The 21,321-nt window shown below is 37.5% G+C and overlaps 5 protein-coding genes and 1 pseudogene across 7 annotated transcripts; 5 read left to right on the plus strand and 1 right to left on the minus strand.

Annotated features, from left to right (window-relative positions):
- The first annotated feature begins 500 nt into the window (after positions 1-500).
- Positions 501-1,812, plus strand: LOC120004857 (protein CASPARIAN STRIP INTEGRITY FACTOR 1-like). Its single transcript, XM_038854187.1, has 3 exons — positions 501-688; positions 895-941; positions 1,341-1,812. The coding sequence occupies exons 1-3, from the start codon at positions 610-612 to the stop codon at positions 1,479-1,481; spliced, it is 267 nt and encodes an 88-aa protein (XP_038710115.1). The 5' UTR covers positions 501-609; the 3' UTR covers positions 1,482-1,812.
- A 2,096-nt stretch (positions 1,813-3,908) lies between these two features.
- Positions 3,909-8,841, plus strand: LOC120014798. Of its 3 annotated transcripts, XM_038866877.1 has the most exons (6): positions 3,909-4,073; positions 4,561-4,679; positions 4,995-5,433; positions 7,202-7,248; positions 7,354-8,322; positions 8,528-8,841. In XM_038866877.1, exons 3-5 carry the CDS (start codon positions 5,118-5,120, stop codon positions 8,302-8,304), a joined length of 1,314 nt encoding a protein of 437 aa, XP_038722805.1. In that variant the 5' UTR covers positions 3,909-4,073; positions 4,561-4,679; positions 4,995-5,117; the 3' UTR covers positions 8,305-8,322; positions 8,528-8,841. The 3 variants fall into 3 exon arrangements, with proteins under 3 accessions (XP_038722805.1, XP_038722813.1, XP_038722798.1); XM_038866885.1 differs by lacking the exon at positions 4,561-4,679; XM_038866870.1 differs by lacking the exon at positions 3,909-4,073 and having other exon boundaries at positions 4,128-4,679.
- Positions 8,842-10,422: 1,581 nt separating this feature from the next.
- LOC120004612 (late embryogenesis abundant protein-like) lies at positions 10,423-11,412 on the plus strand. The gene is made up of 2 exons (XM_038853987.1): positions 10,423-10,800; positions 11,004-11,412. The coding sequence occupies exons 1-2, from the start codon at positions 10,423-10,425 to the stop codon at positions 11,244-11,246; spliced, it is 621 nt and encodes a 206-aa protein (XP_038709915.1). The 3' UTR covers positions 11,247-11,412.
- Positions 11,413-12,527: 1,115 nt separating this feature from the next.
- Positions 12,528-16,579, plus strand: LOC120006753 (bifunctional phosphatase IMPL2, chloroplastic-like). Its single transcript, XM_038856872.1, has 9 exons — positions 12,528-13,041; positions 13,294-13,372; positions 13,873-13,967; positions 14,058-14,107; positions 14,702-14,826; positions 14,985-15,051; positions 15,477-15,566; positions 15,980-16,091; positions 16,241-16,579. Exons 1-9 carry the CDS (start codon positions 12,684-12,686, stop codon positions 16,309-16,311), a joined length of 1,047 nt encoding a protein of 348 aa, XP_038712800.1. The 5' UTR covers positions 12,528-12,683; the 3' UTR covers positions 16,312-16,579.
- A 512-nt stretch (positions 16,580-17,091) lies between these two features.
- LOC120006769 (zinc finger protein ZAT3-like) lies at positions 17,092-18,280 on the minus strand. The gene has a single exon (XM_038856873.1). It carries the CDS (start codon positions 18,059-18,061, stop codon positions 17,102-17,104), a length of 960 nt encoding a protein of 319 aa, XP_038712801.1. The 5' UTR covers positions 18,062-18,280; the 3' UTR covers positions 17,092-17,101.
- A 1,190-nt stretch (positions 18,281-19,470) lies between these two features.
- LOC119979995 lies at positions 19,471-20,100 on the plus strand (annotated as a pseudogene).
- The last annotated feature ends 1,221 nt before the right edge of the window (positions 20,101-21,321 follow it).

Genomic DNA, 21,321 nt, shown 5'->3' on the forward strand with positions numbered 1-21,321 from the left:
AGGGATTGGCTTAGGGTGGAACCCGAGATGATCCAAAGCATCGCACAAATAACAGGCTATTTTCGAGAACAATACTCGAATTAGGGTTCTCTAGTTGGAATGTTTCATCCTCTTAATCATTTGGGTGATAGTTTAATTGGTGAATCTAGTTATTTGAGACGAAATTGTATGGATTCGGGAGATCCTGAGTTCGATTCCCACTAGAGGGTGCATAACAAAACATCCCAAGCAGCATTGCATTTGTGCAAGTTTTGTACCAGACACTATATGAGTGAGGGAGATTTTGATGATTTCCACTAGATCAAGTCACACTAAATACTAATATCTTGATTAAGTATACATATATTAATTAAATCCACTATTTTTTAAGACTTAGTGCCCCAACAAAAGAAAAGTGGTCTCCTTTCACCTTTTTCCATTTGTAATTTAAAACCATAAAGCAAAAAAAAGGCAGCTATAATATACTATCATTCATGATAAGACAGCCATTTTCAGTAGTTTAATGTTGCTTTGCAATATAGATACCCATCACCCAATTAGCTAGTGTTTGTGTGTGATTATTCTCCTGAATGAGAAAAAAAGATAAACAAACTTCTTGTATCTCATCTCATGGGTCTCATGTTTCTCAAGAAGCTCACTTTTCTCTTCCTAATCCTCTCATCTTCATTCCTGTCAACTTCTTTTGCAGGTGTGTGTCTCTTTCTTCCCTCTCACTCTCTGACTGAAGCCATTCTCATCGTACAATTGTCAGAACTTTCAATAGTAATTTAAGTTTTTATATGTATAATATACATCTCTGAAACTCATATATATGCATGTTACGTGGTACCCTAAACCCTGAATCCTAAACTTTTCGTTTTTAACGCTTAATCTCTATTATATGTGCTTGCGTAGGCCGAAGATTCGCAAATAAGTTGGCTAAAGAAGTTGTCCATTCTGAGGTCTGTATAGTCGTAGTTACCATTAGTATTTTTTTAAACAAAGGAAAGTTATTTGAACACTAAGTACAGTTATGTTGTGAACGTGTAAACGGGGAGGGAGACTCGAGCTTTGGTACCACCAAATCGAGTATATGTCTTAACCATCTCGGTTAAGTAGTTGTTCAAAAAAGTAGTCCATTCTACCTATGATATGTATAAGGCTGTCCAAGAAGCTCTTCATATATCCCTAGTTCTTTGATATATAGAGTACTGGTGCAAAGACATAATTAATCCGTAACATATTTTATATGGATATATGTTCATGTAACTAGAATTCTCTGTGTCATGTTTCATGTTTTTTCCAATATATATATATATATGTATGTATGTATAATCGTATGATTCTTTAATGTATGGTAGGAAATATCAAGCAATCCATCAACTGAGGAGGAAGTGAACACTATCCATGAAAGGCTTCTCAGAACGAACACCAAAGACTATGGGAACTATAATCCTGCACCATCTCTTGTTAGGCCTCCTTTCAAGCTCATCCCCAACTGATCGATGATATATATATATATATATATATATATATGCGTGTCTAGTAATTAAATCATATGTGAGTTTCATATATATACTCAGTTCTGAATCCTAATATCGTGTAATATACAGTTTCTTTAGATGAATATATATATAAATGATGCATAAGTTATGTGGTATATAAGTAAAGTCTGGTTTATTAGGTAATTTCATGCATGGATGTTTTATGTATACACTTGGTCTACTAAGATTGTCCATTGATATATTATAATAATAAAAACCAGACTTTTTTTTTTAATCCCAAATGAAATGGGAAATTAGGGTTAGGGTTTTGAACCACATAAAGCCCCAATCTACATTACAATTTTGCCCTCTAAGAACGTTGGGCCACTATTATGGATCAAGTAAAACAACACAGCCTAGTGGTTCTCAAAACAAAATCATAATCCTCCGGCCCAAAAAACAATCAATGGCAATCATTTACTCTTGTGCTTATTATTGTTATATAATGGGCTTATCTCAATTGGCCCTCCACACCAAACCCCTATATATATATATATATATATATATATATATATATATATATATATGCGCGCACTCACACAACCTATAAAAATAAGGATCACTTTTTAACTATTGATTTAAGTAAAATGACACGTGGGATTATATATATAATTAAATTGTGTACCTTCATTAGACATCTTTAAGACGAGCTCGCAATTAGTTTAAAAGGGACTAATCTCACCTTTCACTTTAGCACCGGCAAACAAACAATAATATCATTAATCATAATGTTAGAAAATTTTAAGACCACATCAACAAATATTATCTGTTCTGTATTACAAACTCGTACTGATTTATATTCATGTAGGGTCGTATCCGTAGTACTTAGGCTCAAAGAACATGTTTTTTGTATGTATGAAAAGTGCTTAGACTTTACTTATATATCACTCGGTTGAATTGTTGGATATATTAATATGTGTAATTTAACAAAGTTGAAATAAATATATGTTGATAAATACCCAAAGTAGCCGTAGTAATTTTGTCAAAGGAAAAACCAAGTCTACACTTCAGCATATAATATATATATATACATGTACTTTACGATTGAAAAATCAATGTCACTATATATCTTTGTACGTGTACTTTATATTTGAAAATTAAAGTCAATAGATATTAATGATATAACAAAGTTAATATTACATGTAAACACGTTTACTTTTTGAGAAACATGCCTTTTATCTGTTCATATACTGCACCAATTAATCACAAATAAGATAAAACAATTATTTCATACAAAATGACAAAATCGAACATTTATATGTATGTAGGAAAAACTAACCAGTTGAAGAACTAAGTCGATGAACTGGTTGGAGGCGAACAGGTAAGTGAGGAAGGTGCAGCACCCGAACAGGTAGGAACAGTAGCCAAACAGCAAAATGATTGGAAACAGGAAGATGAGCGAGGTACGGTGTACACCGAATCTCCTTAAACTGAATATGTCTCCGCCTCACGATGTCCAGCAACTCCGGGCAATCACCTCCCAAGATACGACGCTCCTTCGACAGGTGAGTGACACTCTAACACCGACTGCTACAATCGAACCAATATAAAGAACCCTTACTCTCAAACTTAAATATTGATTTTACGACCATCGAAAAATTCTAGTAGCATAACAAATATAAAGAAGGAGAAGAAAACTTTGATAGAAGAGAATAATGAAGTTTTTGTAGCATTTTTATTTTGTGTATCTTCTAAATGGGTATTGAGACCTGTATTTATAGTAGAAACCCTCCACTCACTTTCCCAAAAATCAACAACCAAGTTGATTTTTTGGGTTTACATAGTCCAAAATCATTCCATGATTTGAGCCATAACTACTCTACAAAATGTGGGGTTGACTCAACCAATACAAGACTCATTTAACACATATGTTTCAACATGAATTATGTCAAACAATGCGAGATTACAAATCTTGACACATAATATTAAGTGTGAGAAAATATTTTCGACCAAAAGGCTTTTACATGGGAACCTTCGACCAGTGCCCTCCTTCGAGTGTGCGGCGGACAAATTCAACACAATAATCTACAAAACACACTCATGTCAAGTCAGCACATGAAATGTCCAAATCCATACGTTGCACCCTCCAACTCTCTCCACCTAACCCCAACACCTTCACACAACTTGTCACCTCTAAATACAACTTTATAGTTTACAATGTAACAATAGCACCCGTTATATACATATACATATATACATATATATATATACACACATATATATATATGTGTGTGTATATATATATATGAGGGAATAAAAAGTAAAAAGAAAAGTAAATATAAAGCCGCGAAAGTAAAATGAGAGGGAATATCGTAACGCCGTTAAAACTAACAGAGCGACATCCGAAACCTAACCAAGCAGAATGATTCCAACGGCGTCAGTTAAAGCAGGTCTAAAACGACTGCACTCTTTCCCTCCCTGAAGGGAAGGGAACACAAGCAGCCTTTTAACAGTCATCGTTCCTTTTCTTTCTTCTTCTCCAAAACCGCTCTTTCTTGCAAAAACTCTCTCTTTGGCTCTGAAACGGTGCCGTGTTCAAGCTGTTGAAAGGTACGCCTGGGTCACGTCACGGGTTCGGATTGTGTGTGTGCTTGTACTCGGATTACGGAGACTCTCGTTTTCTTTCATGACGAGAATATTGATTAATGGGTTTTTTTTTTAAAATTTTTATTTTGATTAATTATCCGATGTATTGCGAGGAATTTGTTGACTTTGTGTGTGTGTGTGTCTGTTTGTGTGTTTTATTGACTCTTGAGTGCCAGTTTTTGGCTTGATAGTCGGATCTTTTGACCTCTGTAGTGGTTTGATTTTCTATTTTTAGGGTTTTTGTTTAGGTTTTCCGATTCAAACACCCTCTGAAGTGTAGCAGATTGAATCGATTTTTGGTCTTCCCTTTTATTCTCGGTCGTGGTTGTATATTGGTTGTTGTTTTTGTGAGCTATTTAGTTGATTGGTTCGGAGTGGAAGCAATGGTGAGTGAGTATTAAGAGCAGATAAACTGTGCTGCCCTAACTTTGAATTGGGTTTTTATGTTCAGCTATGACGGTTCATTTGACTATCAGTGATGTTATTGACTGAGAATCCTTTGGGATTCATTTTTGTTCACTTTGATGTTCAACTGAATAGCTCTGAAATCCCTAAATGATTTCATATCTGGTATGTCTTGTAAATCTTATGAGAATTATCTCAGTTGGATTCTTTTTGCCTTATTTAAGTTGATTCTTTTCTGGAGATGATGCTGTTTAGTGTTTCATTTCCTCACACTATAAATTTTTGCTCTCACTTATAACTTATAAGGTTTATATATGATCCTGATGAACTATGGTTAGGAGGACAGGAAGACTCCACAGAAGAGAACAATTTTGTTCTCTCTTGTTTTTCTCTATGCATCTATCTTCAATTAATGAACGGGACCATCGTCCATCGCATTAGTTATTTATTTATTTTCTTTGTATTAATTCTTTGGAGCAGCAAATACTGGAGCTTGCTTCTTGGAGTGACATTGGTGAAACTAGAAGTTGAGTATACCAGTTCACGGATGTGAGTGGCAACTGCAGGGTACTTTTTGTTAGATTATGTTTGGTGCACTTCACTATGGGATCTGCTTGTTGTGTTGCTGCTAGAGACAGGACTATCGTAAGTGGATCAGGTAGTGAGGCTTTGCATAGGAATATACGATATTCACCAACATGGAGCTTTCGGTGGGATAACCGAGGACGAGTAGCTGGTGAAGAGACTTCAGTAAGGTGGGTTTCTGATGGAATTAGCAGGAATGGTGGTTCAGATACTAAGTGTGAATCTGCGTACGTATCAGAGGATGGAAGCCCATTCGAAAGTCTTCACAGACATACATGGCAAAAGTCTCCATTTTCAGAAGGAACTGCTATGCATACGAGGACACCTGGTTCAGGTAAGCATATGGAGTGATCTTTTTATGTATTCTTTTACTTGTGGAAGTGCTAGTGAAGATTGAAATGTGTTCGCACATTCCTCCTTTCTCTGATTGTTCCTAAAGTTATATGTTTATAGATATGGTTAGGAATAATGGAGAACAGGATCTTTCAGGAAACTTCTATGTCGTTGATTGTATTTTTATGCAGTTTTTCTGCCTCATATTTCTTTCCTATCTGAAGATAATTGGAATGCCATATGAATGAATAGGGGCACTAAGGGTTTTTACCCTTTCATAAACTTGCACAGGATATGACATCAATTACATCTACCAAAAAAACTCGATTACACAAATTAGAAAGAGTAGTTAACCATTAATCATTGAATGACCATGAGGTTTTCTTCTCCTCCAAAAGCTCTTTTGTTCAATCCCCTTCAAAGTTCTATACTTCTATACTAGCCAAAATATAGTAGCAGTAACAATTGTACCTATATCCCACTAGCTCATTGACAATAACTCTTAGCCTTAAGCTCCTTCTCCAATATATTTTCTTTGATGTCTCGATTTCGATCAGCTTAGAATCATCCACACTGAGTTGCTGCCATGCATGTTATTGAGAACTCTGCGAACATTTACTTTGGGGCACGTGATTGCCTTTTACTGGGGACAGCTGAACAGAATGAGTAAACAAGATCAAGTTTATGAATGTTGGCAGTGAGAGTCCCCCCCTATATCTTAAGTGATTTAAGGAAAAAAGGAGAGGCAAGTGGGATGCTTCTTCTCCTCCTCTTTTGAAAGCTAAGTAGCTAACAAAGTAACAATTGAAGGTTCTCAAAGACTTTCCTGATTCTGTTCTGTCCTCTGAGAAGCACACAAATAATGGTAAGCTCTTCCTCATGCCTCTAAAACCATGAGAAGGGAAAGATAACTGGGTTGAGATCATGTATTGCTCCAAAAGACAGAGAAATGATCAAAGCCAAATTTCAGCTGCCTGCTGGATTTGCAGATGATACGATCGGGAGTCATTGTAGCCACATCTTTTTCCTATGTGGTGCAACTATGCACACTTGAAGGTCATAATCAAAGCTAAAGATTCACCTCTATGGGGATTTGTTAAGCTTCTAGGAAAAGAAGCTTAGATGACTGAACAAAATTCTACATTCCCTAGACTTTGCCATTCTCTGGTTGAGGGGTGGCTTTTTTTAGAAGGTCTTGGTTAAACTTTGCCTTGGCTCTGATTTCAAGGGTTTTTGGTTCACGAATGACACTTTTGGAAATGTTTTCGATTTCTTTATGGTTGGCTGGTAAACCTTCTCTGATGAAGCTGGATGTGTGGTGCTTGTTGGGATGCCATATACTTTTCATTGTTCAAGTTTTCTTATCCTGTTTAACTTTCTTTGACCTTTGGCTAAGATCAAGATTAATTATCCTGTATTCGTTCTCACAATTATGTAGCTTGTCATCCTCTGGAATTAGCTATAGTTTTTGATACACTTGTAGGGTTTGCTTGTCTTTTTTTACCTTGCATGAGTGTTGCATCTTGACATGGCAATTTATGGCTGATCTAATCTTCAGACGTAATGGGTGCAAGAGAGAAGAATATGTTGTGCCTTCATATGTTATTATACTTGTATAAATGTATACAAAATTGTTACTTGTTATATTTTAATTAATGGAAGATTAGCTACCCTACAATAACCTAATTAAAATATATTCTTTAGCTAATTTTTTGCTCAGTTTGGCAGTGATATGACAATTATTTTCCCTTTTAACATGTCTATGGCAGATAAATCTATCTCGAGAAATGTCTCGACAGATGTCAGTTTGGAACAGGTAAGTTTTTTGGGGGATTATTTTTTGTTTGCTCTATTATTTGACTTACATATGCATTTTCCCTTAAGTTGATGTATTATTTCCCTATCCTGGATAACATTGTAGGTAAAGGAGTCAGAAGAATCACCAGCTGTGTCATGTCCATCTCCTTTGAAACTCTCTCTTTCATTGCCCTCAACTTCTTCCTTTTCAACACCTGCTCTGTTGCCCCAGAGTCAACTGCATCCTTCGGGCGAATCAAGGTGGCCCAACTATTCTCCTGGACATTTGCCATCAGGGCATGTATCTGATAAGCGAATTCAAGGATTTAAGTCTCCAAATAACCTCTCAGTTAGTGAGGAAAAAGCAGTGATTCCCTCAAGGAGCAATGAGTCAAATGGGGGCTCCCATGGTGGTTCTTCGGATGGATGGTCTATGCGTGCCTTTTCTGAACTCATGGCCACATCTCATGGAGAAAGGTGGTTCTTTGATAATGAGTCCGTTGGCTTCAATCGTGATGAGATATCTAGGTCGAGTAGCCGAATTTTGTCTTCGCCCTCTGTTGATCTACAGACGTGTGGGATTTGCTCAAAGCTTTTGACTGAGAAATCGTCATGGAGCAGCCAGAAGATTATTGCCACTAACGATCTTTCTGTTGTTGCTGTTTTGATCTGTGGACATGTATACCATGCTGAGTGTTTGGAGAATATGACTCCTGAGATAGACAAGTATGACCCTGCTTGCCCAGTTTGTACTTTGGGAGAGAAGCAGACCCACAAATTGTCCCAACAAGCTTTGAAAGCAGAAATTGATATGAAAGCTAAACAAAGCAAGAGGTCAAGAAAGATCATGGATAGTGATCTTCAAAGTGGTTCGACTGCATTCGATCATGTAAAAAGTGCTGGACATGAAGGAGATGGTCCCAAGATGGCCTCAAGCTCCAGCATGAGAAGCTCTTTAGGAAAACCGTTCTTGAGGCGGCACTTTTCCTTTGGATCTAAGGGGAGTAAATCCTTGTCAGGGAGTCATTCTACTCAAAAGAAGGGGTTCTTCTGGGCTAAATCAAGCAAGATGTGATGATCTACTGGTTAGGAGGTGAGCATCTCAATACCTTTCTTTTGTCTGTGTACTTGTCTCAAGTTTGCTTTGCTTGCATTGGCAACGTGTCTCCTCTTTGGGGGATGGAAATCTTTTTGAAACTGAAATTATAGAACTTCTGACTATAAAGCTATTCTAATTAGATCTAAATTCTTGGGACTCAACTGGACCCAAAATTTTTTCTAATGTATTTCAATTTCAGAGGTGATCATCCATGCAATCTCAGTTGGATAAAGAATTGCCAAGAGTACCATTCTCCAAGAATTGTTGAACACACACACTGAAATTTCAACAGGATTAGCATGTGAAGTTACACTGTAAAGTGAAAAAAAGAAGAGCAATTTATAAAACACTTGAATGTAATGAAAAATAGTGGAAAAGTTATGGTATAATCACTAGTCTGGTCATTTGATTTATATTTGTACAGATTAATTTGTTTTATTTTTCCTTGCTTTGTGCACATTATGATTGACCCAGTAACACTCTTTACTGGTTATAGACCATGGTTGATGGTTGTCACTATTGATTTTTGACTATTGTCCATTTAGGGTTGCGTTGCTTGGTCTTATTTACTTTCAGAAGTTTCTTATATCGTGAGTAATGTTTTGTTAAATTATCTCCTATATGGTTTTTAGAAACTTTGGGTAGTATAATTTTGGGAGAAGTTTTCAAATAACCCTTGTACTTTAATGAAATGATCATTTTGGTCACTGAATTTTATTTAGGGTCAATTTAGTCCATCAACTTCCAATAATGTAGTCCGTTAGTCCCTGAGTCTATTTTTCGTCAATTTTTGTTGATGTGGCAATTGGTTTCTGTTACTAACATGACATGTGGCTTTCAGACTTGTTGCCACATCAGTTAAATAGACGAAAATTGTAACGGAATACAATTTTGAAAGTGCAGGGGCTAGATTAATCCTAAATGAAGTTCAGGGGCTAAATTGATCCATTCACGAAAGTTCAAGGCCATGTCAATACTTATCCCTATAATTTTATGTAAAATGTGGCACTTATACATAGTAGTCGTATGATACAAAAACACATCAACCTTGTTTTTTTATTTATACGGAATGCTAAGAATAAGGGGTAACATGACAAATGACAAAAAACAACCTGAGTTCAATTAGAAAGCTTAGAAATTTCGTGTCTATGCATCTTTGGCCATGCTGGTGAATGTTATTTTAACGATTCTTTCTTAACATCTATTTTATTTTGTTGTTGACTTGATGAGAAATAATAATTGTTTTAATTGAGAGTAGTTGACATATCTAATATTATCATTTTGTCTAAAAACAAAACAAACAAAACCAAACAGTCTATTGTATATGAATTATATTATAGAAGCTTAATATCAGATTACTTCAAAATACTGAATATAATTAAATTATACATCAACGATTAACTTATACGTTATATTATCTTATATGGGCTACAAAATACTGAATATAATTAAATTATACATCAATGATTAACTTATACATTATACTATCTTATACGGGCTACAAACAGTTTATTATATAAAAATTATATTATGCAAACTTAATATCATATTATTTAAAAATATTGAATAAGATTAAATTATATTAATTTATACAATAATTAACTTACACTTTGGATAAAAACATTATATTATCTTATACGAGTACCAACGGACTAACGGAGAAGATCCACTGGGTTCCTTCATTCAAGAGTCTAATAAGTACCCATAAAGGGCCCATACAAGCTGGGCCTCCTAAACACTAAGCCCTAGCTAGCTTAGGCCCAAAAGGGGATCTCAAGGTGGCCACCTAGCCTCCTTTTCCTGGCCTGTATGTAATGGAGGCTATCCACAAAGGCACAAACTTGCTGAGGACAATCTCATGTTCTCAATCCCTTTACAGAGTATTTGACAGGCATTCATGGCACACGTGTGCACTCGACTCTCTATCGTGTCATTGCATTCAAATGTCTCTTCTGCACCTCTACAAACACGTGTATTCATACATGCATGTAATGATCGCATCTCTCTCATCACCGACGTCCTCTGTTTCCTTATTAAAGCCTATCGAGTTCTTTAGTGTTTGGAGTGAAAAAAAAAAATATATATTCTTTCTCAATGGCTGATTTGAAAGATGAATTCGGCAACCCAATTCAGCTGACTGATGAACGTGGCAATCCAGTCCAGTTAACTGATGAGCATGGCAACCCTGTGAAGCTCACCGGCATTGCCACCACTGAAACTACAGCCCATGAGACCAAAACCACTGCTTTTGAGCCGGAAGTGCCGCCTCTTGGTGTCCCGGATACAGTTATTGGTGCAGAGAGTGCGCCTGAGGCTGCTGTTGGAGCTGTGACTGAAGTTCATGGTGGTATGGAAAAAGCTGAAATTGTTGGAGAAGGTGACGAGGGTACTCGCGAACAGCAGCAACTGGAAGAGAAAGAACAGGGTACAGGGGAGCATGAACTCTCGTTCAGTACTTCCAGTTCTGGCACGGTGAGAGATATATATATACGTATCTATACGATGCTTAAGACGGCCTTGCTTGTTTAATGCACTTGTATCTTGTGCATCCAGCTCAACAGTTAGGATAACTGAAATATCTAACTGTTGGGATCTATCATTTTTCGTATATATTTTGTTTCTGTTAGTGTCATGTCATTATAATTTTTTATTATAACTTTTGTGGGTGATTTCAGTCTGAGGAGGATGAGCATGGTGTGAGGACGACGAAGAAGAAGAAGGGATTGAGACAGAAAATAAAGGAGAAACTAACTGGTGGAAAGCACAAGGAGAAGGAAGAGCACCCGGCACAGACCACAGGAGCGTATGGTAGCACCACTATCGCCACCACTACAACCACAGGGCATCACAATGAGCATGAGAAGAAAAGCGTGATGGAGAAGATCAAGGAAAAACTGCCCGGGCACCATGGTCAGTAGAAGTCACTGAACTAGCTAGATCTATCCATGCAGAGGTGGGAGTATATGATGTGATATGGTTTTTGCATGTGTAGATAGAGCAAAGCTGCAGACAGCAGCAGCAGTCTTTGTTTTCTTTTCATTTGGGTGTGTTAATTTGTGTGGAAATGCACAGAGTGTGGTTGCAGCAAATAATTAATTGGGTTTATGACAGTTTGTATGTATGAAATGCAACAGCGCTTGTTATAGACGACTCTGTCAATAAATTTATGTAATGGCATAAGGCTTTCATGAGTTCCCTTTTTTCAATATGAAATTTATCACAATTGGGACACACCACTATGAGACGTAAAACAATTAAGTCCTGAGTTTCCCACCGGAATAATACCATTGTGGCTCTTTGAAATTAGGACATGAGTCTTATCTTTCTAGTCGTACGTTGGGTTTTCACCCAATTTATCTTGATCCTCACTCAATTTATCTTGATCCTCACTCATTCAGGTGCCCACAGATTTGATGGATCATTTGAGTTTAGGTTTATGTCATCAGACTTGAGTTTAAACTTGAGTTTAGAGTTATATTGGACGGTAAATAAATTGTATGATTGCGAAGGACATGACCCAAGTTATATTGATCATCATCTCATATGAGGAAACTTACGTTAAAGAAATTGTATGATCGAGAAGGACATGACCCAAGTTATATTGATGAATTGTATGATTGCGAAGGACATGACCCAAGTTATATTGATCATCTCATATGAGGAAACTTACGTTAAAGAAATTGTATGATCGAGAAGGACATGACCCAAGTTATATTGATCATCTCATATGAGGAAACTTACGTGTCATAGGTCTGACGGTCAAGTTTGTATGGTTGTTCTTAATTAAGCTCATGTTAGATTTTCAAGGATAAGCTTGTATCATTGCGAATGACAATTTATCTTAACCTCATCAGATGAAAAAATTTATGCGCGCACATATATGATGATTCGAGTTTAGACTCATGTCAGATGTTTATGAAAAAATGAGTTTTACATATGCTCATTTTTCCTTCATTTGTTATGGTTAGATAGCAATTGTATTCAGTGCAAAAGTAACAAGTCCCTCCATGGCTACATATGAACACAAACACAGCCTTAATCAAAAAGAAAAAAGAATACAACCACAAAGTTCACAACTACAACCACGAGAAAAGCGTAAAAACACGGTTTGCACAGGCAGATCACGAGTATCTGAGACATCTAATGAACAGCAAAACGACATCGCATTATATACATCAATGATCAATTAGGGCACAATCTAACGGTGCCTAGACCCGTCAACCTCTTCTCCTTTTCACCGTCTCTCTCAGCCGAGCTTCCTCCTCTCTACTCTTCCGTCTTCAGTTCAGTCTCTCTCTCCCTCCCTCTCTCCCGCTCTCTCTCCCGCCTATTTAAATCCTCTGTTCGTTGTCGAAATGATCTATCAATCACAAGCCTTTCTCGCATCTCAATCTCCCAAACCCGTCCCATTCACTTCACTTTCTCTCCATTCCTCTTCCTCCCCAAACAACACCAGCAGCAGAAGCAATTTCAGCATTCTCTCGTTTCAATCCCTAAGAAATCCCTCAACCTTTTCTCTCAAAACGAAAATCTCCTCCAGCATGACCTCCAATTCGAAGACGTCCAATCACACTGACGCAGTCCATTCAGTGCCAGAAGACGCAGACCTTGATGGCTTCGCCAAAGTCGCTAACCTGCTCGCAGATGCTGCTGGCGATGTTATTCGCAAGTATTTTAGGAAAAAAATTGACATTCTTGAAAAGGAAGATTTGAGTGAGTTTTTCACCTTTTCTGTCTTTATTTCTCGGGAATTATACTCATTTGATTGAATTTCGGTGATGTTACGTTTCACTGGGTATAAGATAGCTTCTTTAATAGTTGAACTGCAATATGATAAAAAGACAAAATATCGAATTAGTTCTGTATGTTGTTTTCTGGTAGTCCTATTTGACTTGCCTTGAGCTTTGCAGTCTATCTGACAATGCTTCGTCATATTCTTTGTTTATGATACTCAATTTGCTACAGGTCCGGTTACGATAGCAGATAAAGCGGCGGAGGAAGCTATGGTCTCGATAATATTACAAAATTTCCCTTCTCATGCTATGTATGTTATGTGAATTTTTTCCCCTATTTTCTTTTTGTTAGTTTTTGCATGCTGAGTGAGGGACGGAAATAATGATCTATGCTAATGATTCTTTTGGATTTGACCCGGAAGCCATGAAATGTTCTATCAAATTTAGCCCAAAATATTGTGAAGTTGTATCAAATTTACAGTTGTCATGAATTTGACTTTTCCAAATTATAGACGTACCTAAATTTTTCCTTGTGGATTCCTCCTAAGTTACTTACGGATTCATGTACCCAAAATGTTTAGGAATAAACTGAGTTAACTAGCTTAAATAGGCTTCTTCAATTGTGGGTTTCATATTCAAGTCTCTTACAATTATAATTTCTAGACTCAACGAACAAACGATCTTTCCCTTCTTTAACAACACAACGTATCCCAAAAAGAAGAAGTAGGTTTTAATGGTATATTTTGTGATAATGCAGTAATTTTTTGTGTTTTGATTGGTTGTTGCTTAATATGGATATGTTTGATTGCAGTTATGGGGAGGAGAATGGGTGGCAATGCAAAGAGAAGTTCTCAGATTATGTCTGGGTTTTAGATCCAATAGACGGCACAAAGAGCTTCATCACTGGTGATTCTCTTTCTACATTCTGTTGACATTACTCCCCCTGCTTAATCATTGAAATTTTTTGTCAAGTGATTGATCCGTCAATTGTTTCAGGCAAGCCATTGTTTGGTACTCTCATTGCTCTACTACACATGGGTAAACCGGTATGGATCTCCTGTTATCTGGTTGTGAGGAAAAAAGGAAAAGAAAGGCTTGGGAAAGGCTTAATTGCATAATTTGCATTGATTAGCTTTTACTCGACTTGCGCAAATCTAACTGGATTCACTTAATTATTTTTCCTTATTTAACTCGTGACATTTACATGCGAACATATGGCTCAGTGGTAGAGTTGTAGGGGTGCAACCTAGAAGTCATATGTTAAATTCCTGAAAACAACCTCTTATAGATCATGTGGGGGTATTGGGGTAAGGTCTGTGTACATGATGCTTGTCCCAGACACCGCCCACTGCAGAAGTCTTGTGCATGAGACTTGTTTACTAACTTGTTACATTTTTTGCATTGATGCCAATATTTTAGTATAGAAAGCCACTCTCTGATATTATTTTCATTACCAGTAATGAACGGTAGAAGATTCTTGGGATTTTTCTGTCCTTTGTGTTGTTTTTGAAACATTTTAGTACGTCACGTATAGTTGACCTGTCTATAAAGTGCATTGTTACTTCTAAATTTGCATGATTAGTATCTACTCCTATAGACATATGTATTTTATTCTTGAAGTGACCAAAATGTCTTTCCAGATCATTGGCATAGTTGATCAGCCTATTTTAAGAGAGAGATGGGTTGGGTTAACTGGAAGGAGAACAATATTAAATGGAGAAGACGTCTCCACACGCAGTTGTGCAAAATTGTCACAAGCATATTTGTATGTCTCTTAAATTATTTTAGTTCTCCAAGGAAAGAAAAGATAATGCTTGTGATTATTACATCAAGCATTTTTGTTCTTCTGGCAATAGCAAATTTAAAATTTCGTTTACATGTCTATGGTATCTTTCTAACCCTTTTTTTGTTCAATCTGTTTAGGTATACAACAAGCCCACATTTGTTCAGTGGAGAGGCCGAAGAGGCATTTGGTCGTGTTAGAAGTAAGGTTTGCACTCATCTATGAGAAGTAGATCTTGATAAGAGGATATAGCAATTGTTTAACTTGATAAATTATGGTTTCAATTGTATATGGTAGTTGATAATAGCAGAAGTATAATCAAAATCACATGAACTTGGGAACTTTGGTCTTAGAATTGATATTTGCTGACTTAGATCTGTATATGTTGAAGCCTGTATCTTATTGTATAATTTTTCATGCTCCTCTTTTTCCTAACATCATCCTATGACCTTGGGTTCTCTCCCACTTGTCTCATTTGATAGCTAACCATAGCAAGGCATTGATATATTGTAACTTTTTCTATTCCTAAGAGCAATCTTTCTTAAAACAACATTAGACTTCCTACTTTCTTTCAGGGAAGAGGAAAACTGCATGTTTACTGCCTCTTAGCTTTTCTTTTTTGTGGTATGCAGGTGAAAGTGCCATTGTATGGCTGTGATTGCTATGCTTATGCCCTTTTGGCTTCAGGGTATGTGGATCTCGTAATCGAGTCTGGTCTCAAGGTAAATTGTGCACTTATGATTTACATTTTGAAATGATAATTGCATGTACTTCCTGGTGGATAACACTAGCTGTTCCTAGGGATACAAAAGAGGGTAATTTGTGTGCTTTAAATGAGTAGCATGCTTGTGGATTCATATTTGACCAGTTCCAATAAATGAAATACAAATATATGAGAGGCATTCTTTCGGTAGTTTGTGATGAATGTTTGAATTTTGAAAGCTACCTTGATTCAAATCTGCAATCGGTGAACACCAGGAGTTCTTCTTTTTTGCGATTTCCCATCATCTCACTGTGAACTTGGACCATACACATGCAACAGGAGTTTGGTGCTCGACTTTTCATGCATAGTTGATTACATTAAATAAGCTTCATGACATGTATCTGATTAGGATTTTATTCTTTTCTTAATCAGCCATACGATTTTCTTTCACTCATACCTGTGATAGAAGGTGCTGGAGGTGTTATAACTGATTGGAAAGGACATCAACTTAGCTGGGAGGCCTCTGCAGATTCCAGCGCGACTAGTATGGCCATCTATCAGTAGCATGCCTGTCATTGATTTACCTTACCAATGTTGATCTGCCTTATCCAAGCTAAAAAATTGTTACTTTTTTTTTCCTGATGTTCCTTATACCCCAGTCTATGGTATTTCACCTCTTGCTTTACCCTACAGGTTTTAATGTAGCTGCTGCTGGAGACAAACAAATTCACCAACAAGCTCTGGATGCGTTACAATGGACTTGAAGGTCCGCATTGGCTCGATGCTGCTTATAAGAATGGTACAATATGCCAATTTCTTTTCCTTATCTGAGAGCCAAATATGACTTGCATAGAAATAGGTCACTTGATAGGAGTGAGAGAGTGACAGTTATGGATTAACTAAAGAACCAGATTCCTCTCCTCAAGTATAATGCACAAGAAGCTGTAGCCAAATTGTTTTAATAAGTTAAAATTTTCCTAATTGTTTCTTTATGAGCTAATATATAATAAAAAAGCCTATTGAAGACTTGAAGTTCTAGTTTCTTTACTGCTGTCTTAAATCTTTGTGACCACTGAATTTGTTTGTACTCAAAACCCGCAAACCCTGTTGCTCTCCATAACACAAACTAGAACTGGCCTATCTATGTAAGACTTCTTATAGAGTTACTCTCCAAAACTACTCTCCTGCAACCTTGACTGGTGAATTTGAAGTGTCCCAATAACATCTTTGTATTCTGCACATGATTCTATGGGGTAGAAGAAGCCAAGTGAAATGAAATTGAAGACAATTCAACAAATCCCTCTTGATAAACTTCTTTACTTCATTAGTAAAAGTGTCTTAATTTCAACCTTGCAGACTCCAATTTTATAGTCAAACAGAAGAAGAAACTGAGATTCTTTTCTTGTCAACAATGATACAGAGAACATAGTGATACTTAGCGATCACTGAATACCCACAAGTCAATCTAATTAAACTTGTCTAATTACCTATATAAAAAATAATAAGCGGGTTAAGGGGCCTGCAGTAGAAGCACAGTCGTGTGATCTGTTTACTTCAAAGTCCTAACCTTAAATCCAATGCAAAGCCTGAAGAATAAGAAGATGATGAGCAATCATGATGATCAAGATCATGTTGTTCAACTGGAGCAGGCAAATTGAGGTCTACATTGCCAAAACCTGAATCTTTGGAAATGTTAATATTCATGAGATCATCTACTTTCTCCCAATGGCACCTCTTGTGCCCTCCCAATGCTTGTCCACTTGAAAAAACCCTCAAACAGATGCTGCACTTGTGTCCTAAACCCATCACCATATCATTATCCTCCTCTGCTCCTCCTCCACTGCTATGTTCCTCCACCAATTCCTCCTCATTGCTTCTGTTTATGGCGAAACATCCCTTGACATTCTTGTGACTAGCTCTATGACCACCTAGTGCTTGTCGAGACCCGAAAACTTTCTTGCAACTTGAACACTCGAACCTGCAATTCATTGACTCTGTTTCTTGGATTTGAGGAATTACTTCTGGTTGTGGCTCTACATCTCCATAAGCCAACATAAGCAAACAAGCTGCACCTTCCTGGTCCTCCTCAGTGGTCGTCATCATCATCGAGGCCTCATCGTCATTATTCATCGGTGGTGGCGAGAAGGGTCGACGAAATTGGGAAGGAGGGTTGATACCGCGCCACTGGCGCTCTGGATGGCATCTCATGTGCCCAAAAAGTGCCTTCCAAGACCAGAACTTCTTCCCACACTCGCTACAGGGTCGAGTGATCTTTGGCGCTGACGGGTCGGGTTTCTTGCTCTGCATTGGCCTGGAAATAATGTCATTGACGCCACCACTGCTCGTAGTCGCTGCAGCACCAAAGTCTGTCTTCATCATCCGGGAGCGCTTTTTGCGGGAGTCTTGGGGCGGCTGGTAGGTGCTTGAAGAGGGAGAAAAATATGGGATGATATTGTGAGATGGGGAGGAAGGAAAGCGAAAATGGAGATCTGATTCAGTATTGTTGTTGGTCATGGCAGAGAGAGACAGAGCTTTGGAATAGTGAAGAAAGAAAAAAGTGTAAGAATGGTGGGAGGGTTTGGTTTTGTAGTGGAAAAGCGGTTACTGGCAGTTATTTTTTCGGTTTGGGACATGGAGGTTTGTGTTTATCTGCACTAGTAGAATTACTGAACCACCCCCATCAGGTAGACACTAGTTAAGGGAGGGAACAAGGGTAACAAAGTGATTTGAGACGCTGAAAACACGCCCCTCAATTGTCAAACGTGGTAAACATTATACACCCATTACATGAACAACAAGGGTAACATGGTAATGTCAATCATGTTCACTAGCTGAACTGCCTTGTTCACTATATTTCCATGAGACTTGGTAACTGAGGAATCATCCTGTTTGAAATTGTCTTTTAGCCAGTTCAGTCAGACCGTCAAAACAGCTCGCATTACGTTAATGATAGGTAAGAATAGGGCGCCGAAGTCCATGCGAATAAAAATGGGGCTCCTAACCTCTCCACTGAAGTGGGCCGAAAGCCCACAAGACAAGGAAAACCTCATGGAAATATTCTCAGTTGGTTCGAACTCTCGACCTTAGCAACCAAAGGCTAGAGATATAACTAACTGAGTTATTGCTCTGTGGTTTCCATGAGACCCTAGATTGTTGAATCAATAATTGATTAAGCAATAGTGGCGGATTCAATATCCGAACTCATTAAGAGGACAACTAAGCAGTGGGTTCGGAGGTAGCGCCAATAAAAATTATGTAACCATCATTCCATAACGAAATTCCTTGACAATCTTTCTTATATAAACCTTATCTTCACACATGACTTAATTTTTTTTTTAATAAACGGTTTAAACCCCAACACTTCATTTCATAGTAACAAATGTTAGACCTAGCGTCATGTTAGCGGCATAGGAATTTACAAACACTAGCAAAAAAACTACAAAATCAAAGAACAAATTAATACCGAACTAACACCGGGCCAAATGACATAATTTACTATGACAATATCACCATTTACCAATTATAATAACATTAATAATGTAAAACATTAAATTAGCCCATTTTTATTTTTTTAAAAAAGTTTTAGTGATTAATCCATACTTGATCGATTTGATGTGAATTTTGTAGCTATAAGTTCCAATCAATTGTATAATAGAAAAAAACATGCGGTTAGCATTCAGTACTTGATAATTTACTATCAACAACTAACAAACCCTTCGTTGAAACGAGAGATGCCTTGGTTGACAATCGGTTAAGTTAAGCATATGTGTGTGCTCAAAGTTCGATTCAAATGATAAGCATATTTCTTGATAGTATTTCAAACTCTTCTATATAAATCCAATTAAACCAACTCTTTAAACTTCCTTCTATTTATTTATCTCACAATCAACAACCCACTCTCTACGACCAAAAAACAAACACAAATGGAGGAACAAACTGAAGGAATTGGTATCAAAGTTTACAAGGCAACCCCACCACCCCAAATACCACATCCACTGCCGCCACTACCACTCTTCCGAGGTTGAGTCTTGGCCCCGGCGGGGGTGGCCGAAAGAGGCGAGCCGTCACCAAAGGAGTTCAAAAAACCATATCCAAAACCACAATGCTTGTCAATTTCCTCCCAACAGGCACTCTCTTGACAGTTGAAATGATTCTCCCTTCCGTCTACCGGACCGGGGATTGCTCCTCCGTGAACACCCTGATTATCTATATGTCCTATTAGGACTGTGTACTCTCTTGCTTCCTCTTCCATTTTACGGATAGTTTTAAAGGGATGATGGAAAAGTGTACTATGGATTTGTGACTTCTAATGGGTTGGCAGTGTTTAAGCCAGGAATTCAAGTGGAGATTTCCAAAATGAGAAATATAGAGTTGGAGTTCGTGGCGATTGCGTTTTCCGATCATAGGGTTACGAATTGCTTGTTTACAGGACAGCAGAAGGAGATGGATGAAGTGATGGAGAGTTTTCCATTGATGGTCGGTGTTATTTGTAGTGCTTTGTTTCTGGTTTTTCTACTTGTAGGCGTGGTGTTGGTTGCATGGCATCAGAGTGAGATTATTTTAGTTAGTTGTATTATGGAGATTTGTTTTTCTTTTCAAGACAGAAATGGAGAGTATCTATTACAGATCTTTTACAAATGCTATCTTGGTATGAGAATGATTTATCGAGTTTCTTAGCTTTGGATCATGTGGCTGTAAGTAAACCTCAAGCTACTGTTAGAACACTCATACGTACCACGCTAAAACAGCGGAACCCAGGCAGGTAGGGGCCCGGAGGTGAGACATACTTGCGAAATCAAGATTTTACAAAGAAATGTCCTGATTCGAACTCCTAACCTAGAACATGGTATGTTTTAAGTCCGGATAGATAACCAATTAGAGTCATTAGACTATCCCGACTGGTTGTACATATAAGGCTACAATTTTGGATATTTTCTTGAACCGATTGACAGAATCTTCATGATGATCTTTAGATTTCTTGACTTGTTTCCTCGCAGTAGCCCTTCTCCTCCAAGCTTCTCGTAAAACAATTCTTACCCTCATGGCGAGTTGTTGAATATTGGGCTTTGGTTAGTTGGGCTTGGTCTATGCTATTGATCCTATATGCAGTCCACTTGGGTTGATTTATCATGTGCCTATTATGGATTCAGTTGGCACAAGCCCATCTATCACATTTGTTATTAACATATTTTTTTTTCTATTCCTGTCAAATCTGTAATCACGTTTTTACATGAATGAGAACTAAGAATCTCTCCTTTGCAGCTATTCTTCTGCTGTCTTCTTCTTCATTCTTCATTTTTCATCGTTAAATCAAACTTTGAATATTCAAAGTAGATCACCGATAATCATCTTTCGGTTAACTTAGCCTCTTCCGTCCATGGAGACCCAACAAGGAGTGGTACAGTGATATTGGTCTGTTGTCCATCAAATACGCCTTTTGACCTATTGATGCTACTTCGTAAAGATTAAGCCAATCCTACACATCCCTCATCAAGCTGAAAAACAGCAAATTCCTGTAAAAAGGAATGGCATGAACCTACTCAACAAAGCAGCCAAAGTCATGGAAGAAGACAAGAAAATATTAATAAATTGGATTGATTTTTTCTCCCCATGTTGTTCTTTCCTCTTCTTCATTTTTATCATTAATTTACCCCAATATCTCAATGGAAAAAGCTCATGAGGACAGGCCATCAAAACTCCGTGTGTTGGGTGAGTATGAAACTATTTTCCGAATACCTTTCTTTCGATAAATTGAAGCAGAAGGCAAACAACTA

The sequence above is a fragment of the Tripterygium wilfordii genome, chromosome 2 (assembly GCF_013401445.1).
Source record: "Tripterygium wilfordii isolate XIE 37 chromosome 2, ASM1340144v1, whole genome shotgun sequence".
Taxonomy (NCBI): Eukaryota; Viridiplantae; Streptophyta; class Magnoliopsida; order Celastrales; family Celastraceae; genus Tripterygium; species Tripterygium wilfordii.